This window comes from Lycium barbarum, chromosome 3, assembly GCF_019175385.1.
Source record: "Lycium barbarum isolate Lr01 chromosome 3, ASM1917538v2, whole genome shotgun sequence".
NCBI classification, from domain to species: Eukaryota; Viridiplantae; Streptophyta; class Magnoliopsida; order Solanales; family Solanaceae; genus Lycium; species Lycium barbarum.
The window spans coordinates 66646308-66666037 of record NC_083339.1 but is presented as its reverse complement, the minus strand read 5'-3'; the positions used below and the strand labels follow the sequence as shown (position 1 = coordinate 66666037).

Sequence of the window (19730 nt, the reverse complement as noted above, 5' to 3'; positions counted from 1 at the left end):
AGCACTTACATTCTTTGTCTATTCAAAAATTTTATAAAATCAATACCCTGAATGATACTGCATTCTATTAAACAATTTAGAATACAAATATGCAACTTATCACCATCTCCGTCTTCTCAATGCTACTGAATATGTAATTTAAAAAGTGTAATGCAAAAAGTATGTTGCTAGGCATCTTGCCTACATGTAGCAATAGTAAAAAGAAAATGACAAAGAGACTTAAGAATTATAGGATGTTTCCTACTTGCCTCACATCAAAGAAAGGTTTCTTTATGTGTTTCTCCAAAAGTTTCCTAGCATGCTCTCGTACCTACAGATCAGTAAAACAGATAGAAAGTAAGAAAAACAAAACAAAACGAGCAAACACAAATGGGCAAAGTGTAAAGGCGCTGAAGGGTAAATTGTTCCTTACTCTGACAGAATAGAAAAAAGTGGAATGCCCTAATTTTATGAGGCAATATTTAGTCGAAGGTGAAGGCTGAGCTGTAAAACAGATGTCTGGCAGATTTTAAAGCTCGCATTTAGCATTGAAGAAAGACTAAACAGATTGTGTGATAAAACTCAAGAAAATGATTGGGGAACTGTTGTAACTACAGTTCACCTTTGAGGCATTTGGGGTGGCAACATAATAACGCAAGAGTTAACATTGGTCCAAAACGAAATTATACGAGTTGAAATATTTGTTTTAACTATATTTTTATCTTTTTTCACTAGAATTCTGGATGTAGGATGTACTTGGTTTGACAGTAAAAATCGAATCTGATTATTCTAATAAGTGGCTATTGAATAATCTACTTGAAATTAATTAACTTTCATTGGTATACCTGTCATTATTAGCCCAAAGCTTGACTTTGTCACATAATAATCAAACAATAAAAATTAACATGGTCGATACAACACTACATATGCCACAATCACAAGCGGGTTGGGTTCGGCTATATGAATTCTCAAAATCGATTATAGTCCACCTTAACTCGTTCATTACTATAAGAAATCGACTATAGGCCTAACTCTATCCCAAAAGCTAGTTCAAGGTGAGGAGTTTCCAAGACCATATAAGGAGACAAAATTGTCATCCCCCAACTGATGTCGGACTTGTAACACCTCCTTGCACATCCAGGCTTGCCAACTGAAGCGTGAACACCACAATATGGAGGCCCAATAGTGGGTAAACCGAAATTGGGATGGGTATGGTTTTGATACCATGATAAAAATGGATTTTGGGCCTAACTCAACCCCAAAAGGTAGCTCATGAGGCGAGGATTGCTCAAGACGATATAAGGAGATGTGGGATGTCTAACAATTACAGTCCTCAATAATTTGTCTTTTTAAGACAAATCAAATGTTCTCTAACACAGAAGATTCTCTACATCTCACATTTATTTCAAGTTTTCAACATTGACATACAAATCTCTAAACATGCTAAAACAACTCCTTCCAAACAACCCACCTAACATAAGTGGATCTGTAGAATTTGAGAAAGAAGAAAAGGCTTCTTTGTATATCAGTATGTCTTTACATCCCATAAGATGGGGTATTTATACAAGCGAATCCTAACTGATTAGAGAAAGACAATCAATTACAATAAAAGAAAATATTCTATTCCTATAATTACGCTAGGAAAAGAAAAAATAAAGTCTTCTTTTAAGTTTTTTTTGACAAGGTAACAAAAAAATAAATATACACTCCCCCTCAAATTGGAGCAAAGATGTCGAACATGCCCAACTTGCAAACCAGAGTATGAAAATTCCTTTTGTTGAGGCCTTTTGTGTTTTGATCAAGTTGTTAAGGCCTTTTTTACGCACATCCGCTAGCTGTTTTTCTAACGGTGCATAAACTCAAGGTGCCACTAGTAACTTCCTCTTTGATGAGGAATCAATCAATTTAAATATGTCTTGTTAGGACATGTTGAACAGGATTCTGAGCTATACTGATTGCAGCTTTGTTTTAGCAGTACAGGGGAAGTTTCCCTTTTCAGACAATCTCAGTTCTTCCCGTAACTTTGTAGCCAAAGAAGCTCACAATCTATATTGTGCTTCTGCACTTGATCTTGCTACTACACTTTGCTTCTTACTTCTCCAAGTAACTAGGTTCCCTCCTACGAGTGTACAGTAACCGGACGAAGATCTTATGTCATCTAAAGATCCAACCCAATCCGCATCTGTAAAAGCTTCTATCTGGAGGTGACCATATTTAGAGAAAAGCAAACCTTTCCCTGGAGCCGACTTCAGATACCGCAAAATGTGAAAGATATCACGTTTCATTTTGTGATTTCAAATGCAGACTCACATGGCTTATATGAATACTTATATTTTTTTTAGAAGATAAAATGTTTTATGAAATGTTCCTTTTCCACAAATACGCATTAGTCACGTTTATGAACACATGTAAAATTGGTCCATCAGTCAAGGTTAAGGCACCGGGTGCCAATCTGTTCCACCAAGGTTTGGGGCGTGACAGACATGCAATGACACAATATCTAAAGTACCTGCTCTTTATGGTATCCACTAATTGTATTGACTTCTCTTTCACTGAGTCAACGCTCCAACCACCTATCTAAATTTGACTCTTTTTCGAGAATAATATCAAAATTTGACTCTCTTGCACTAGTTTTTTTTTTTTACTACCATCGTCCTTTTAAGATGCGGGAACCCTTTCATATAACACCCAACTGCACTAATATAAGACAAAACCCAATGGTGATCTGCTAACTTTTTGAGAGATTGAAATTCTTTTGAGACAATTTTCTTTCATGTGATTCGTATCCTTTTAATACCGTCCATCACCAAATGTCACCACCTATAAACCAATGCTTTTGGATATCAATGCAAGACATGGTCAAACCATCTCGGACAATCTTCTTTCAGTTTATCCCTGTTTGTGATACTTGTACCTTTTGTCCAATGTAACTATTTACAATCTTCTCTAGTGCTGCACGACTTAATATCCATATTTCGACGATATACATCTAGTAGATATGTTGAACCGTAGTGGTCAAATCCTCGCCCCTATCACCAATTCGTTTTACTTCAACTTTAACCATAAATACTAGCTCTAAGATAATTCTCTCTTCATATTTTTACATATGCCATAAGACCATGATATTTTAATAACAAATGTCTGATCAACTTGGGTGAATATCAACTCTGCCCTCTCTAAGGTATCCAGTAACTCTGTTGGCTTCTTTATCGACAACTCAATGTTCCAATTCACTAGCCTTTTCTCGTCTATTTAATCTCTTGTAGACACACAATGACGCAATATCAACTCAGGTCCTCTTTGTAGTATGCACTAGTTGTATTGACTTGTCTTTGAGCGAGTCAATGCTCAACTACCTATCTGAATGTGATTCTCTTGTACTAGCTTCTTTACTATCATCATCCATTAAGATGCGGGAACCCTTTCGTATCTAACGCCACCCAGCATATGGGGAGGATGAACTTTCTTAGGCTTCATACCGGTAATATAAATCCACATGTGATTGTAAAACTCACACATGAATAGTTGATTAACGGTGTTGATAAAACTATCACTAAAGCACCTTACCAAAACAGGCCAATTATACAAACCAAACAAGCTTGTAAACACAAGTAGGACTGATAATGGTTTGACTTAATCATTCTCTAAACACCTAGCTAGTACAATATGAGTAAAACATTAGTTATGCTTATCAAAATAGCAGAATGATTTAGGGATCTAGGCGATCTTCAACCAAGAACCAGGGCACAAAAACAAATCACTTGTTATTTTTGTTTTTTTTTTCAGAAGCACCCCATAAAACTTAGAGGAATTTAATGCTTGTGCAGGTTATATATCTTGGAACTCCAATTTTGAAGTAAAATAGAGGAGCCAGATGATGCAGAAATATGTTATCCATTGCATGACATCCTGCAACACTATACTACCAATAAATCTTTCTAGAGGGAAGTAACAGTTAAGAAGCTTCTTAGGATCCATTTATGACAAGCCTCATCTAGGAAACCGTGGCGGCAAAAACAATTCTGCATCTAATGTTTATGAATTCAATCTCTCATTTATCCCAGTTCGATATGATGAGAAACAGCTGCAAAAGTGCCTACCCTATTTTCCATAGAGCAAAGTGCAAATTTCCAGCCAACACTGTGATTGAGATTGCACAAAAGAGCATCAATCCATTCACTCTTCCCAGAGTTCGGGACTCCTGTAACAATAGTCAACTCTCCAGGCACAACCTGTAAAGAATCAAGAAGAAAGAAATAAAAATCAGCCACTCTGCAGAAATTCATGTTTTGTTATCATGCCGATATGCCAATAATAAGTCGCAATCTAAAGTATATACTTATTCAGAATGTTATGCTGAAGAATTGGATTATGTATCATATCTCAGGGACAGTTTTGTCATTTTGGTTCTTTACTTCAGTACCTTTGTTAGGTAATATACTAGTGTCACAAGGCCAGTAAACACCGTGCCATTCCTTTCCATTCCCCAGAATCCCTCCTCGTCTTTTTTTCTGTTCCCTACATTACCTTTTTGCCTTTTGATTAAGTAACTTTGGATAACGCTGGTGTTCAGGTTAGCTTGTGCACCTCCACTAATCTCCACCAGGTACCTATTACTTCCGACCAACAGGAGTACCAGGTAATTCAGCCGACTAAGGATTAAGCAGATGAGAAGAACTAACCTAGTGTCTCCTATGTTGGGTTCAAACTTTGGTTAGGTTGCTACTCCAACTTTTCAACCGCTAGACCACCTCCTTGGGGACTTGATTTAAGTAAATAATCTTACAAGTTATACAAAAATCCTCTCATACAAAGTGTATAAAAAAATGTAGAGAATCTCAATAAAAAAGATCATCTATGCTAACTGGGATATCATATATGCTCCAAAAGTATACCCAAAAAGAAAATAATTCCATTAAACTTTCTTTACCTTACTGTCAAATCTAATTGGTAAATCACAAACCACTACAGTGTAGCTGGCATACCTGGCATGAATACACATTTATCGCTATCCTATTTCAGTACTGCGAGGCTAGAGATATACACTCGGTTCCCAAATAAGAACCTACTCACATTGTATAGTTGATTTAAGGACCTCCATCCAGTTGAAACCCCAAGCTCGTAGCCAATTGTTTGGTGATAATATGCATCAATCTCAGTAAAGTAATCTTTAAAGTTGAACAATCCTTGTATTGGGTACAGCTCTGCACCTTCAATAACCTCCCTCAGTGCACCAGGCCCCAGATACATAAGTACCTATTAATGCCCAAATGCAGAAAGATTAACTTGAGGTACTAGAGAGTAATAGTGAGCACAGGTGAAATGAGTATCTTTGATGCACTAAGATGAGTAAAGACAACTAGAAAAGTATTATCAGTTGGTAAACGGAAACACATAACGGCTGGAAATAGGTTACAAGGAATCCAGTATACAATATAAAACTATTTGCATCTTTTGATAAAACTATTTGCCTCTTTTGATAATGATAAAACAATTTGCATCTAGAAGTTTAAACACAGACCCACGCATGCTAAATCATAAGCATAGATCACCTCCTGTCCATATTTATACAAAAGGAGGTTTCCATTTTGCCTCAGGAAGGACGTTATTGAGTAGGCATGAGATAAACCGACTATAGAATTACATAACTGTGACAGTAACTGCTGGTAATATTTCATTGAGAGAACACAAATCAGTTATGCTAACAATATTTGCAAACAGATACAACTTTGAAAACCAAGCTAAACACCATTTGAAACAACTCTCAATTTTACTAGTGCTTGAAACTACAGCAAGCTTAACAAGACTGATATTAACTGTAGACTTACAGACTATCAAATATCAAAACACATAAAATTGAACAGAACAAATTCCAACCAAGAGACCTCGATGAACTACACAACTATCAATCACAAATCAGAAGACTCACAGAGTATGACAAAAGATCTGATTCATGAATTTCTTTCTTTTTTCAACTACAAACAAATAGGTAAGAAAATTTCATGCATGAAGGACCTCATTTGCATCTTTGAAACGGTCTATAGTCCTCTTTTTCGGCCATGTGACTCGCCAGCACCTACATAGTCAAAGAGAAAAGGTTGAGAGGACTCTTTATTAAGCTATAATACTATCTAAACTACCATCATCCGTACTGGAATAAAACTATACTACACCTTTCTCTCCCTAAGCGGCGGGCAAGTTCTTCAGCTAATGCTTGGCCAGGTGGATCACCATCAGTTGCCAGTATTATGCGAGATGCCTATAAATGGTGAAAGAACAAAAAAATTCTTGTTGCATGATTGATGCATAATAAACATAGGAAACATAAAAGCAAATAGGAGTCTGCAAACCTTTTCTAAATACTCTTTGCAGTTCCAAAGATACTGATACTTTGTGTCCTAGATTCACAAAATATCCAAAAAGGAGCATTAGGTCCAGCATATATTAAGATGTTAGCTAATTATACCAATAAGGTGCACAGCTCTTCTCCGCTGTGCTGCCTCTGCACTCTCATAAAGGATGGAGCAAAAGCAGCAGAATGTGGATGAGGATACATGGTAAATACAAATTCTATGAGAAGTGAGCATATGTTTTATTATGCATGAGAAGTGAGCTAAGACATGACACCCATATTAGCAAAAGTTAGATACCAGATCCAAATATACAAAAGTTTTGATGATAAAGAATTACTTAAGAATTCATTTTTAGGACAAACTATAGAACAGAAACCTTATCTACAGGTGGCAAGTCTTTATCCGAAATAGATGGAGGTGCCCCATCAGGAACGCTCACACAGTTCCGAAAGCCAGCTTCTTCCATGGCAAGCTTGTCCATCTCACCCTCAACCTAACATAAAAGCAGTAGGCAATAGATATTATCAGAAATGAAAAGGTTAAAGTTTTCACGAGTCGAGTGATGAGTGAATCAGAAGTTACAATGATGATATCACTTGCTCCTTTTATATCGTCTAGACCATAAAATATTTTTAATGTATCAGCTTCCTGCAAATTAGCAACATAATAATGAGGTTCAACAAATTAATAGTACAATAATGAGGTTAAAAATAAATGCAGAATCCCAATAATTCAACTAAAAACATATCCAAAACAAGACAGAACAAAACTTTAGCACATAAAATAACAATTTACATGAAATATGAAATTGTAATACAGTTCCAATAAGATTTAGAACTTGGGACAAAGGAGGGGACAAGAAGCTGTACAAGCTAGCCAAAGTGAGAGAGAGGAAGGCTCAGGACTTAGACCAAGTGAAATGCATCAAAGATGAGGAGGGTGTAATGTTGGCGGATGAGGATCGTATTAGGCACAGATCGCAGACTTACTTCCACAAACTCTCGAATGAAGAGGGGGATAGGAACATTGTGTTGGGCGAGCCGGAGCACTCCGAGAGCCATCGAGATTTTGTGTTTTGTAGGCGTGTAATGGTTGAAGAGGTGGAGGGGGCTATGCGTAAGATGCACAGGGGAAGAGCGGCCAGGCCAAACGAAATCCTGATGGAATTTTGGAAGAACGCGGGTAGGCAAGCTTGGGGTGGCTTACAGGGCTGTTTAATGTCATCCTTAGGACCGCAAAGAATGGAGATTCAATACGATGATTCAATCGTACAAGAACAAGGGTGATATCCAAAACTGTAACAATTATAAGGGCATCAAGTTGCTAAGCCACACGATGAAAGTTTGGGAGATAGTGGTGGAACCGAGAATGAGGAGGGGTGTGTCTATTTCCGAGAACCAATTCGGGTTCATGCTAGAGCGATCAACCACAGAAGCCATTCGCTTTGTAAGGAGGTTAGTGGAGCAATATAGGGAGAAGAAGAGGGACTAGGATATGGTTTTCATAGACCTAGAAAAAGCATACGACAAAGCCATAAAAGAGATTGATTCTATAGAGATGTTTAGAGACTAGTGGTGTTCCTGTAGTTTACACTAGGGCGATTAAGGACATGTATGATGCAGTGTTATCAAAAGCGAAAAGCGCAAACAACTGGGGCTTTAAGCGCAAAGCGCAAATAAAGCGCGGGCTTTAATGAAAAAAGGCGCAATGGTGCAAAAATACAAATATATATATATATATGTTTAGACAAAGACTAATATTAATAAGCATAAATAACAAATATATGGAAAAAGAAGTTGTAAAAACATTAAAATAAAGTGAAATATCAATTATCTAGTGTCACCTCTTCAAGAGAGGCTCACTGGCAAGGAAAAGTGTGTCTTAGAGCCTTGATGATGACACTGAAGCGCACATAAAGCGAGGCGAAGCGCTCAACATGTTTTGAGCCACGCTTCAGGGCCTAAGCGCTTTAAGCGCGCCTTTGACAACACTGGTATGATGGTGCTAAGACCCAGGTCAGAACTATGGGAGGGGACTCGGAACACTTCCCAATCGTGATGGGGTTGCACCAGGTATCCGCTCTTAGCTCGTTTTTATTTGCATTGGTGATGGACCTACTGACTCGACACATTCAAGGGGAGGTGTCATGGTGCATGATATTTGCAGATGATATTGTACTGATTGATGAGACGCGAGATGAAGTTAACGCGAGGCTGGAGGTTTGGAGACGGACTCTGGAGTCAAAAGGTTTCAAGTTGAGCAGGACCACAACTGAATACTTGGAGTGCAAATTCAGTGACATGACCCCTGAGGCGAACGTGGAAGGGAGGCTTGACACTCAGGTCATCCCTAAGAGAGGGAGCTTCAAGTATTTGGGGGCAATAATCCAAGGGAATTGGGAGATTGATGAGGGTGTCACACATCGTATTAGGGCGGGGCAGATAAAATAGAGGCTCGCATCTTGTGTTTTGTGTGATAAGAATGTGCCACCAAGACTTACAGGAAAGTTATACAGAGTGGTCGTTAGACCGACTATGTTATATGGGGCAGAGTGTTGGCCAGTCAAGAACTCCCATGTCCAGAAGATGAGAGTGGCAGAGATGAGGATGTTGAGATGAATGTGTGGGCATACCAGGAGAGATAAGACTAGGAATGAAGATATTCGAGACAAGGTGGGAGTGGCACTCGTGGAGGACAAGATGCGGGAAGCAAGACTAAGATGGTTCAGGCATGTGAAGAGGAGATGTGCAGATGCCCAGGTGAGAGGTTGGTTGTAGTGGGCTTGAGGAGGGGTAAAGGTAGGCCGAAGAAGTATTGAGGTGAGGTGGTTAGGCAGGACATGACTCTACTTCAGCTCACCGAGGACATGACTCTTGATAGGAGAGTGTGGAGGAGGTCGAGGATTAGGGCAGAAGGTTAGTATATAGTCGAAAGTAGTTTTTTCCCATTCTCAGAGGACTAACTTTTATTCTTGTATTTCTTATTGGTAGCTTACTTTATTGCTTGTTATTCCTTTAGCCTTGGTTATCTCATTGTCTTGTTATTGTTTCTGCTTATTGCTACTGCCTCTTTTGCACTGTTCTTTGAGCCGAGGGTCTATCAGAAACAGTCTCTCTATCTTCGCAAGGTAGGGGTAAGCTATGCGTACACTCTACCCTCCCAGACCCCACTTGTGGGATTACACTGGGTTTGTTGTTGTTGTTCCAATAAGATTTCATTCTTGAACAAAAATCTATATTTTGATTTATTTCATCTTGTTTGTACTTCTAAAACTTGATAGAAGACGATCAACCATTGGATAGATCAGAAAAGGAAGATGAGATTTAAGCAAGAAGCAAATCCTTACATCACGAAGAGGACATCGTCACTATTCCAGCTTTCCCCATAGGGATGGGCATTCATAACAGACCAACAATAACCATTGTTAAGCTGATAGAAGAAAAAGGATCAGTTTGAAATTGGCTTTGGATTCTTCTTATTTTGGGTTTGAAATCTGATTGAAAATTGATCATTGAAGTCATTATATCTAAAAAGAGAAAAGTAACTCAAGTATGCTCAATTAAGCAACACCAACACCAGACTAGTATGCAAAATCTGAAATAAAAAGAAAGACATGGGATATCTCTATTCAGATAGAAGAAACCATTTCGACTAATAAGCCCAGAAAGAGAATATGTATTCTACCTTAACATGTAAAATAAGCAAATTGATATTCTGAACGAAGAGACTTTTTAGTGTGTTTAAAGATTTGTATGTCACTGAAAATGTCACAAACCTGTAGTGTCAAGCAAACCCTTACCTTGTCTAAAAGACATTTTATTGAGTATTCTACCAAATGGAGTCAAATGAATATTGAGAATCCATATAACCAACCAACTAGCTGAGTTTGAGGTGTAGTAAGTACACAGACAGGGTCAAAGTTCAAAGTGGCATCATCCTGTGGGAACGGGAAAAAGATGAAAGAGGAACGAAAAAGGAGTAGGAAGGGAATACTTAGAGAAGGAGAGAGGTAATGATTTAGTAAGTATCAAACTGCCGCTTCAGAGATTGACGCATTATCAATTAAAGGACTCAGTTTTTTAGATAACTGAGTAGTTCCATATACCAAGTACTGAACCAAATTTCAAGCACTCTTCAACTATTAAAGCCCAACAGAAAATCCAAAACAGAAAGCAAAAGTGAATCAAGAATAATGGTGAAAAACCTTGGTATTTCAATTCTAGATTGAAGTTTCGCGCACCCTTTCTTACCACGGAAATTTACATAAGGTTCTTAATTTCGCCTCTGTTAAGCACATGAATATTAAACATGAGATTGAAGCCTCAACTAAAATGATTTGAAAACAAGTACTCCATATTATCTTTACCTTTAACTGAAATAAATATGTTAAAATTAGCAAATGAAGAACATTGACACTAACCTGCCAAAACTTTTTGGCCATATCCCGATACTTGCAGCTTACAAGTGCTCCATCCCTCCGATACGTGAATGCAATGACAATCTGAAAACAAATTTACATTAATGTTTGAACAGTCAAGAACTGACAAGGAGTTATTGCAGCCCCTTGAGCAGAGAAAGGAACAATAGTGTTTTATTTCGCTCTCTTTTCAAAAATTCCCCAGGAGATCTTCCTCCAATAGCAGTTTCTCGGAAAAACTCTATATATTCTAGTGTGTGGATGGCAGGCAGGCCTATATTTCTTGCTTTTTTAGATGTCAAGAGAAGATATAGTCAAGAGAAAAAAAAATCTTCGGATTTTGTTTTAATGGAAAAGGAAATGTTAAATGAGAAAAAGTGGTTGGTCACAGCTTTCCTTGGAAAATCTAACAAGTTTTGCGGAACTTAATGGAAAATCATCCTTGTGAGGAAGTCTTTAGTGAATTTCATAGAAAAGAGGTTATTCTCTTGCTTTAAAGTTTAGGAATTACGTTAGGGTGAGAATAGATATCAACCTTCCTGGATAATGGGAGCTAACCGGAAAATGATGAGCAACTAACCAGATAATGATGAAACAGATTTAATATCTTGAATACTCTTAACTTTTCAAACATTTATTTACTTAAGACTTCAACAACCAAACCCTGCTATCAACACTCCCCTTGAAGTCGGTGCATAGATTTCTATCATACCATACCTACGAACCAGAAACTCTAGTTTCTGCTGTAAGAGTCCCTTCGATAGAATATCTGCAATTTTCGGTGTCGTTTTCAGTGCTCCTTAAGTTCAAATTGTTCTGTCGTTGAACAGTATTGTGTGTTTGGTTGGTATTCTAAGCTCCTCAAGAACTCTTCTAAGCTCCTTGAGAACTCTTCTGAGCCACTGATATCACATACCCTCCTAAAAGCCATCAAATGCTGATCAGCCTCAGCATCTAACAACACGTGGTTTTCTGCTCTACCGGGGGACTAAATTTCGCATAAGAAAATGAGATCCGTCCATGAATGACCTAAGCAGCATCTCCACAAACATCGGGTGTGTTCGGTATGGAAGATTTTCCAATTTTCCCATGTTCAGTTGTTCAAAATTTTTGGATAACATTTTTCTACGAAAACAAGTTCCTTAAAAATGAGGAAAATGACCTTCCCGAGTAGGGAAAACAAGTTCCACAGGTGGCATTCCACATTAATTGTGTCCTTCCACCCTCCAACACACCTCATCTTCACCCCCACCCCTGTAGCCCCATCCCCACAACCCCGCAGCCTACCCCCCACCCCCACCTCCCACAGTATTTATCTAGATTGTATACAAATGCTTTTAGGATAATATCTTTTGCTTACGTACCTCAGACAAAAAAAAATAAGTACGATCTGCAGATTCCCAATATGTTGAACTTATCAAAGGAAATTCTATTAACAAGGTGTATCTTCTTCTCTCAATAAGTTCATACGATCTCAATTGATTTATCTCTGGCCAAAAGCAAAGAACTTCTCGCCATTGTATTGTCTTAATCTTACCACATTTACTTTCTCATCATCGTACACTAAGCTTAAGTTACGCCGCAATTGTATTAGAAGCTAGATACACTTGATTTGGCAGAAGATTGTAAAGAATTTTGCCAAAAAAAATAAAAAGAAAGAATGAAAGAATTTGAGCAAATGATTAGTAAGACTGAGCTAGAAGAGATGATCCTGATGTTAGTAGAATGTTAAACAGATGATAAACGTAGCCAGAAGAGATGATAAAAGGAAATACACGCTTCCCAAGAGAGAAATCCCCTGTTCCTGTCCAGCCCTTCCAAAATATTAGTGTTAGATTAAATGTTTTTTCTGAAATTAGGAAACTACAATGGTTGGACAACCCTTTATTAAACTATGATTCACAAGTGAAATATAATGGAAACACTTCACAGTAAACAAATGAAATGAATTAAACCACGTTGTTGAAAAAGAAATAGTTAAACAGCGCTAGAATTCAAATAAAATAAAGTTAGCCTCAAAATATGCTAAAACCTCTCAAGAAAATTAAAGTTGAAAGATGAAAGTGTTTTAGAGAAACATAAGTTTGGATAAGTTCTGGTTTACAAAAGCTATATTGGTTTCCCATAAATTTAATCAAATTTAGAAAATAAGCACCCTAGAGTTCAGTGTATGTAAAGTGAGGTAATCTGAGGAACTATTAAAAAATTAAGGGGTAACAAAGTAAAATACTTGAGTCAACTTTTAAGCTGAAAAGCAATAAGGGCACCCAACCTATGCCTTTTGGCTTGTTTTGGTTGTAAAAGCCCTTGGTTACCAAACACCAAAATAAGCCAAAAAGTGATTAAAAGCGGTTCAAATTTGACTAGCTTTTAACCTTATCCAAAACACCCTCTTAAACATCAAGTGATACTGAGATTCATGGTCTAAGTTACGAATCCAAAATGCACGACATTTTGGACAGAAATTACGAGAGGGTTTAAATTATGTTAACCAAGCACAAGATAAAATTATGACAGGTCGAGGAATTTTCCAAATGTTTAATCCAATTAACCAAGCAGAATATTGAATCTCATCATATTCTGTTACCTAAGGATAAATCGTTCTAGATGTCTCATCCAAGGATGTATTATTCTGAGATATTCCATCGTAAACCAAATGCAAGGGCAGGGATTTAATCAATTTCCGTAGTACCAAGTGGAATCACATATACTCATCTGGTCAGTACGTCACGGTCGTCACCATCTGATAGAACACTTAACTGAATATAATTTAGAGGTATATCTTTGTCTTAAAGGCGCTAGCATGCAGGCAAAAGGTGATCATGCCTATGGGCCTATGGTAGCCACCAACAGAAACTGATAAGCAAATGTAAGAAAATGACAGGATGTCAGACCTGATCACCATATCTTCGTTGCATAACAGCATTTCTCCGCAATGTTTCTCTCGATATTATTCGCTCAGAAAAGTATGTGAGTAACTGAAGAGCAGCAAGAAGAAAATCAACTAATCAAAAGCTCATTAATTCACGTCCAAATAAAACATAATCAAGAAGCAATATATTGAGGACAAAGAAGACAACAATATAAAGCACCTGCAATTTACATTGGAGACCTCACAATGGCATTTTCCAAGACATTTTCTATCCATTTTGGAAAATGTAGCAATAACATCGCAGAGGCACAAATTCTACTGTTTGTATTGATGGGCGATGATTTATTGATACAAGAAGGAAGTTCTGTAAAACCAACAGGAAGAATAGGAAAAGCAATTGCATGTATCGAATGGATCAAGGAAGGTAGGGTTCCCAGATTATTTTTCTTAGCTGCTCTGGATTCTATTCTAGATGCTACTACGTTATAAACTTGTACTTCACTCTGTTGCTTCTCAACATAGTGAAGATACAACAGTTCTGCCTCGGAAATTGGAGGTATATGCAGAAGGAAAATATGGGCAAGGAAAAGTTTGAAATGCAGCACCATCACAGGGAGGGCAACAAAGTGGAGGATAGCCTTGCAACTGGAGACAAAGATAGCAAAAGGGCAGTCTACAGAACGCTACAAAGCTTGCTTAAACAGACAAGAACACTGCTAATACCAGACAGGACAAACCGGGCATCCTTCAGATTTCAACCAAAAGAAAAAAATATTAAGACCCAAATGATGAAGCAACAGAATACACTTTAGTCTTTTGAGTTTATTTTGTTAATATTTCACCATATAAAAATTGTACAAGGTTTTACTCCATGACTACTGTAGAAGCCTTTTAACAAATTCATAAAATCAACTATAATTTTAAAGTCCAAAAAACCAAAGCAGGCGTTCAAGAAAGGAACTTCAAAATTCGAGCATTTGTTTAAACTAGATTGGGAGTGGCAGGGGGCGCCATGTGAGATTAGAATACAAACAGGCCTAAATTTGAAACACTGAAACCACATTCCAAAGTCATAAAATATTATAAACTATGAAAATGTATACAAAATATTCACAAATTTTAAAATAACAAATATTTATATGTATAAACTAAATTTTTTAGAGCAAAGGTGCAAATATACCCCTCAACTTTGCCGTTAGAGCAAATATATCCCTCATTAAAAAAGTGGTGCATATATACCCCTACCATTACACAAATGGTGCAAATATACCCTTTTCGTTGACGGAATTTTTTACGAAAAAAATTTAGCTTATTTTTTGATCAAAAAAATGTCACGCGGCTTTAAAAAAATTAAGTCTGCCCATTTTTTTTTGTAGACTATTTTCTTAAAGCCACGTGGCAATTTTTTTCTAGTGGGTTGTCTGGTTCGTTTAAAAAATATTTGTGGCTTCATAAATAAAAAATGTCTACCCATTTTTTTAAACGAACCAAACCCGACCCACCAGAAAAAAAATTACTGGCTTTAAAAAAATAAGTCTACTAAAGACTGGGTAGACTTAATTTTTTTAAAGCCAAGTGGCATTTTTTAACTAAAAAACAAGCTAAATGATTTTTAAAAAAATTTGGCAAGAGAAAAAGGAATATTTGCGCCATTTGTGAAACGGCAGGAGTATATATGCACCATTTTTTTATCGAGGGATACATATGCTCTAAATCGCAAAGTTGAGGGGTATATTTGTGCCTTTTCCCAAATTTTTATAAATATAGTCAGTTTGGTCGGTCTTGTTTCAGCTTTGTATGGTTAATGTCAGTCTTTTAGATTTAACACCAAACTGCACCAAATTAACCGTATGTCAGTTTTTTAAGTGGGTTTGATTCAATCTTTCAACTCGGTTTGGTTTTCTGTTTATCTTGAAAACCCCTAAATTGAAATAGAAATCCAGCGGAATGAACTCTGTGCACTGTAGCACACTTCTGTTGGGCTAGACCGAGAATAGGTTCAGGGCATTAGTACTGTCTCAAATGAAACATTCATCATAAAAAAGAAGGGTCGAGTGTAGGATTATTCACTGTTAACAGCAATGCTAGCAAAGATGAAGAGGAATAGCAAACAGCAACAGAGAGGAAGCAAGAGAGCAGTAGAGGTAGAAAATAAAGAAAGAGAAAAAGAAGAACAAAGAGAGTCACCACTTCACAAGAGTTAAAGACTCAAAAGCTTTTTATCTATATTTCGTTCAATAAAGCTATGCACAACTCAAAACGTGGTGAAGGGAAAATCAAGCATCTTGGAGACTAACCAAGTTTTGTAGGATACATGAATCAATAATAAACGACTTGTAGTAATCGAGAATAAAGTTTGACCACAACTTTATCTCAATACAACCCATGGCCAACAGCTAGTAAAATGATGCAGACTCACAGGTCATAAGCAAACAACTACTACATGCACATACAAATATTATTCAATTTCACTTCGGGTAATGTAAATAACAGCAAAAAGAAAGATCAGCATACCACATCACATAAAGGTTCCAGCCCCAAACTCTCCTCAGTTATTTGTCTGTGCTTCTTATTCACTTTTCCAATCTTTTTCATATCCGCATAAGCTGTCCTCACATCTGCAAAGGCCTGAAAGTGCATAAAAAAGGCAAAACAAATTTAAAAGTTGTCAAAGTAAATGATACATAAAAGGATTAATGAGCTTATCGAAACCATGTTATACCCGCGTACCACCTCTCCATCCACATTTAGCCCGAAAGCATGTCCATGTAGCTGCATGCCTATATATCACTCACATGCTTTAGCAATATATTGCTAGAGAGGAAAGAAAGTATACCTCAAAAACGAGATGCAAAGTAAGAAGTTAGGTACCCATCCTGAGTAATAAAGAGAGATAAGCTCTTTTCATTTGAGTCCCCACCTTTGCACTACAAAACAAAAACATTGCACTAAATGTCAATATAGGACATTCTAAGCGCCTTCTAGATGCAATAATACTAAACAATTTGTAAAAGTTTAAACTCATATAACCATAGTACCACGTTTAATTTATTTCTCAGCCCTGATCAAAAATGAATCAAAATTTTCTAAGAAAAAATTCAACTACCAGAAGGAGCATCTGTAACTATCATTTTTTTGAAACTGAAATTTTCTTTTTTTTTTTTGAAACTCTTTTCTTCTATTTCGTAGTTCGTACAGTAAGTGTTTTTCCTTTTTTAACTTCATTTCTTTTATCATTCTACTTAAGAATGCAATAGCTCCATTCACTTTTAATCATTGAAAGGGTTGTAAGCATTTATAATTTACAATTTTACATCCAACCATTCACCTCCCTAACTCTATTTCAGTTCCAAATCAAATCAGGAAAAATTTGTCACTCCAACAAGGTGATCATGCATGCATTGAAATCTCAATTTTTTCTGCAAAGTCAACCTGCTGTAAGAAATTCAAGTCATCATAGCTTGAATTACAATCAACAACATAGTCATAGAAAATATAGTTGTAAAGGTGCATTTTCCGATATGAAGACTAAGTTTATTTAACACTTCATCCTCTTGTCTGGATATATCTAACAGGTTTTTGGTTAGATCCTACAATGATATCAGATACCGTAGAGTTTCCCTAGAGTTTCCCTGATTAATTCTATGAAACTCTACAATTAAAGTGAATAACGCGATTTGGCTTTATTTAAACAAAAGATGAGTAAAATTAACTAATGATGTGTATAATCATTATAAACTTGCATAAATTGGATCCCAAATTGATCCTTGTTCATCTTCTTTTTTCATTTCTAAACGATATGTTGACTTGGCAATTTCTTAATGAACTCAGTTCTTACTTCTTATTTACCATAAGAGTGCGAAGATATAAATTAATATGATTTCAATATTTTGTCATCCCAGAAGACCAGGGCAAGACAAATTCTAGCAGGTCAGTTTTCCAACTCAGTTCCCTGATCAAAGTAACATTCTCTTACTTTATTTCTAGTTAAACAATAAAGACACATACAAAATGTTGTTTAAAAAAAGGCTAGCAAAAGAGCTCTTAGGAACTCACTCACCATTGGACAAAGCAAACCGGAGTATTGGCCTGGTCCACAAGAACCAATATCTATTCCAATCTGGCTCAATTTCTGCTTCAGTGCCATCACGTGTTCTGACTCCGCAATTTCCTCCGTTGGGTCTTCCACCATTACTCCAGAAACTGAAATTATTTAAAAAATAATTTACAATAACAAACCAGGCTTTTGTGTTTATTTAAGTTTATCCAGGAAGCTTTTTGCAAATATATATATATATATATATATATATATATATATATATATATATATAAGTAAGTTTTTTTGAAGTGGTTGTATGGAAAAGGGTTTCGTGTTCCAGCAATGCAGAAACAAACTACAAATATCCAAACACATTTCTTTCTCCACAAACTTGTTTTAACATTAGGTGTTCTTTTATTTCAAACTGTTGTGCAAATGGCTCCTAAATAACAGATTCTATAACATTGCAAAGTTAATAAAAGCATACTTGCCTGTATGAGAGATTTACAAATTAATCCCTCCACAAACAAATAGAATAAAATTGGAAAAAACGTACCTGGTGGAGGAATTCGTTGGGGCCTGTATGAGAGGCCTCTATTTGTAGATATATTGGGTTTTGAAGCAAATGTCGAAAATAGGAGTCTTTGGGTTTGAAAAATAACTGGAATTGTCTTGTGTATTGTTGGAAAAGTATTGGAAGGCCTATGGAGAAAATATTTGGAGCCCATCACTATGTTGTTAGAGTTATTTACTACTATTCTCCGATAAGGAAGAAGAAGAATCATCCTCACTAATTTTCACTAGTATAATAATTTGCAGTCATGGTGTCCCTTGCAAAGGCCAAGCTAGGGGTTAAGGAAAGGGTTTTTCTATAGTTTGTGAATTACCAGGACAATATTATCTTATTGGTACTTTATGTATAGGGGATAGACTATTTGGGTCCTTGATGTATGCCTGTTGATAAAAGCAGTCCCTTGATATATGCAGAAAGTGGACATGTTTAGTCCGTACCCCTAAAACTAACGGCAAGTCTCAAAACATCAGTCAAAGTTAACGATAATGTTATAGTGGAGATTTCAGGTGCAAAATCTTTGTTTCTTGTCCCCGCAAAACATCCGAGCGTTTGGCCATAGATTCCCAAATATTTTTTGAAAAACTTGATTTGGGTGAAGTTTTTCAAGTTCTGAAAATGTGTTTGGTCATAATTTTTCAAAACATATTTCACTTTTTATTTTGAAAAACATGAAACATTACTTATATCCATAAGTTCTAAATACTATCAAGAATATCTAACCATACAAAACACATTTACTTACTAATTCCAAATTATGCAGAACATGATATTTTAATAACAACTACTAATAACACACTTACTAGCTACTAAAATTCAAATTACAATACAAAGATTCATTTTTATCTTTGCAACGGATTTTTATAGTTGGCAGATCAATTTTTCCTAGCGTTTCTTCTTCTTCTGTTTGGGCACAGTTTAGCTCGTTCACTTTATAGAAGAGACTGCTTTAATTGTGGAAACATGATAGATACGAATTTAATGTAGGAACATGGTAGATAAAATTAATTGGGTCAAAAATAAATGAAGTTTTTTATAAAATTTAAAAGTTTGGGTAGTTTTTAAAAGTTTTGAAAATGCCAAAACATAAATCTTGGCCCAAAAACAGGATTAAGCTAGAATTTAAGATTTGAAGATTTATTTTTAAAATCTGTCAAAATTTAAAAATAAATCTTCAAAATATGTTTCAAATTCTATGGCCAAATGGGAGCTAACAGTTAGCGGCAGTGAGTAGGTGCCGAAATTGTCCCTCTTTCTCTTACTGATTTTTTCTTTCTTTTTAACCAAAAAAAAATATCTTTCTCTTACTACACAATGAAACCTTTTATTAGTTTTTCCGGAGAACATTTTGAAAATGAATTCTTTGAACTGTTCTAAAATCAGTTCAAAAAAATAAGGTTTCTAAAGTAAATAAAGGAAAACATTTTACTTTATATAATAAGGGACAATGCAAAAATTTTGTAGTCCTTAGTTGGATCTCAATCATCTAGTTGTGTGCT

General features: G+C 36.2%; 1 protein-coding gene across 1 annotated transcript in view; it reads right to left on the bottom strand.

The window, feature by feature from the left end:
* The window catches only part of LOC132631544 (twinkle homolog protein, chloroplastic/mitochondrial), a 35054-nt gene extending 16523 nt beyond the window's left edge, over positions 1-18531 (bottom strand). The window contains exons 1-15 of the mRNA XM_060347114.1: positions 18217-18531; positions 17682-17824; positions 16493-16548; positions 16344-16401; positions 16136-16249; positions 13644-13727; positions 10753-10833; positions 6915-6980; positions 6709-6825; positions 6330-6377; positions 6153-6238; positions 5995-6055; positions 5053-5235; positions 4080-4211; positions 249-310 (exon numbers count right to left, since the gene is read on the bottom strand). Coding sequence (XP_060203097.1) covers positions 249-310; positions 4080-4211; positions 5053-5235; positions 5995-6055; positions 6153-6238; positions 6330-6377; positions 6709-6825; positions 6915-6980; positions 10753-10833; positions 13644-13727; positions 16136-16249; positions 16344-16401; positions 16493-16548; positions 17682-17824; positions 18217-18445 — 1520 coding nt within the window. The 5' untranslated portion in view covers positions 18446-18531. The remainder of the gene's footprint in view (positions 1-248; positions 311-4079; positions 4212-5052; positions 5236-5994; positions 6056-6152; positions 6239-6329; positions 6378-6708; positions 6826-6914; positions 6981-10752; positions 10834-13643; positions 13728-16135; positions 16250-16343; positions 16402-16492; positions 16549-17681; positions 17825-18216) is intronic.
* Positions 18532-19730: the final 1199 nt, after the last annotated feature.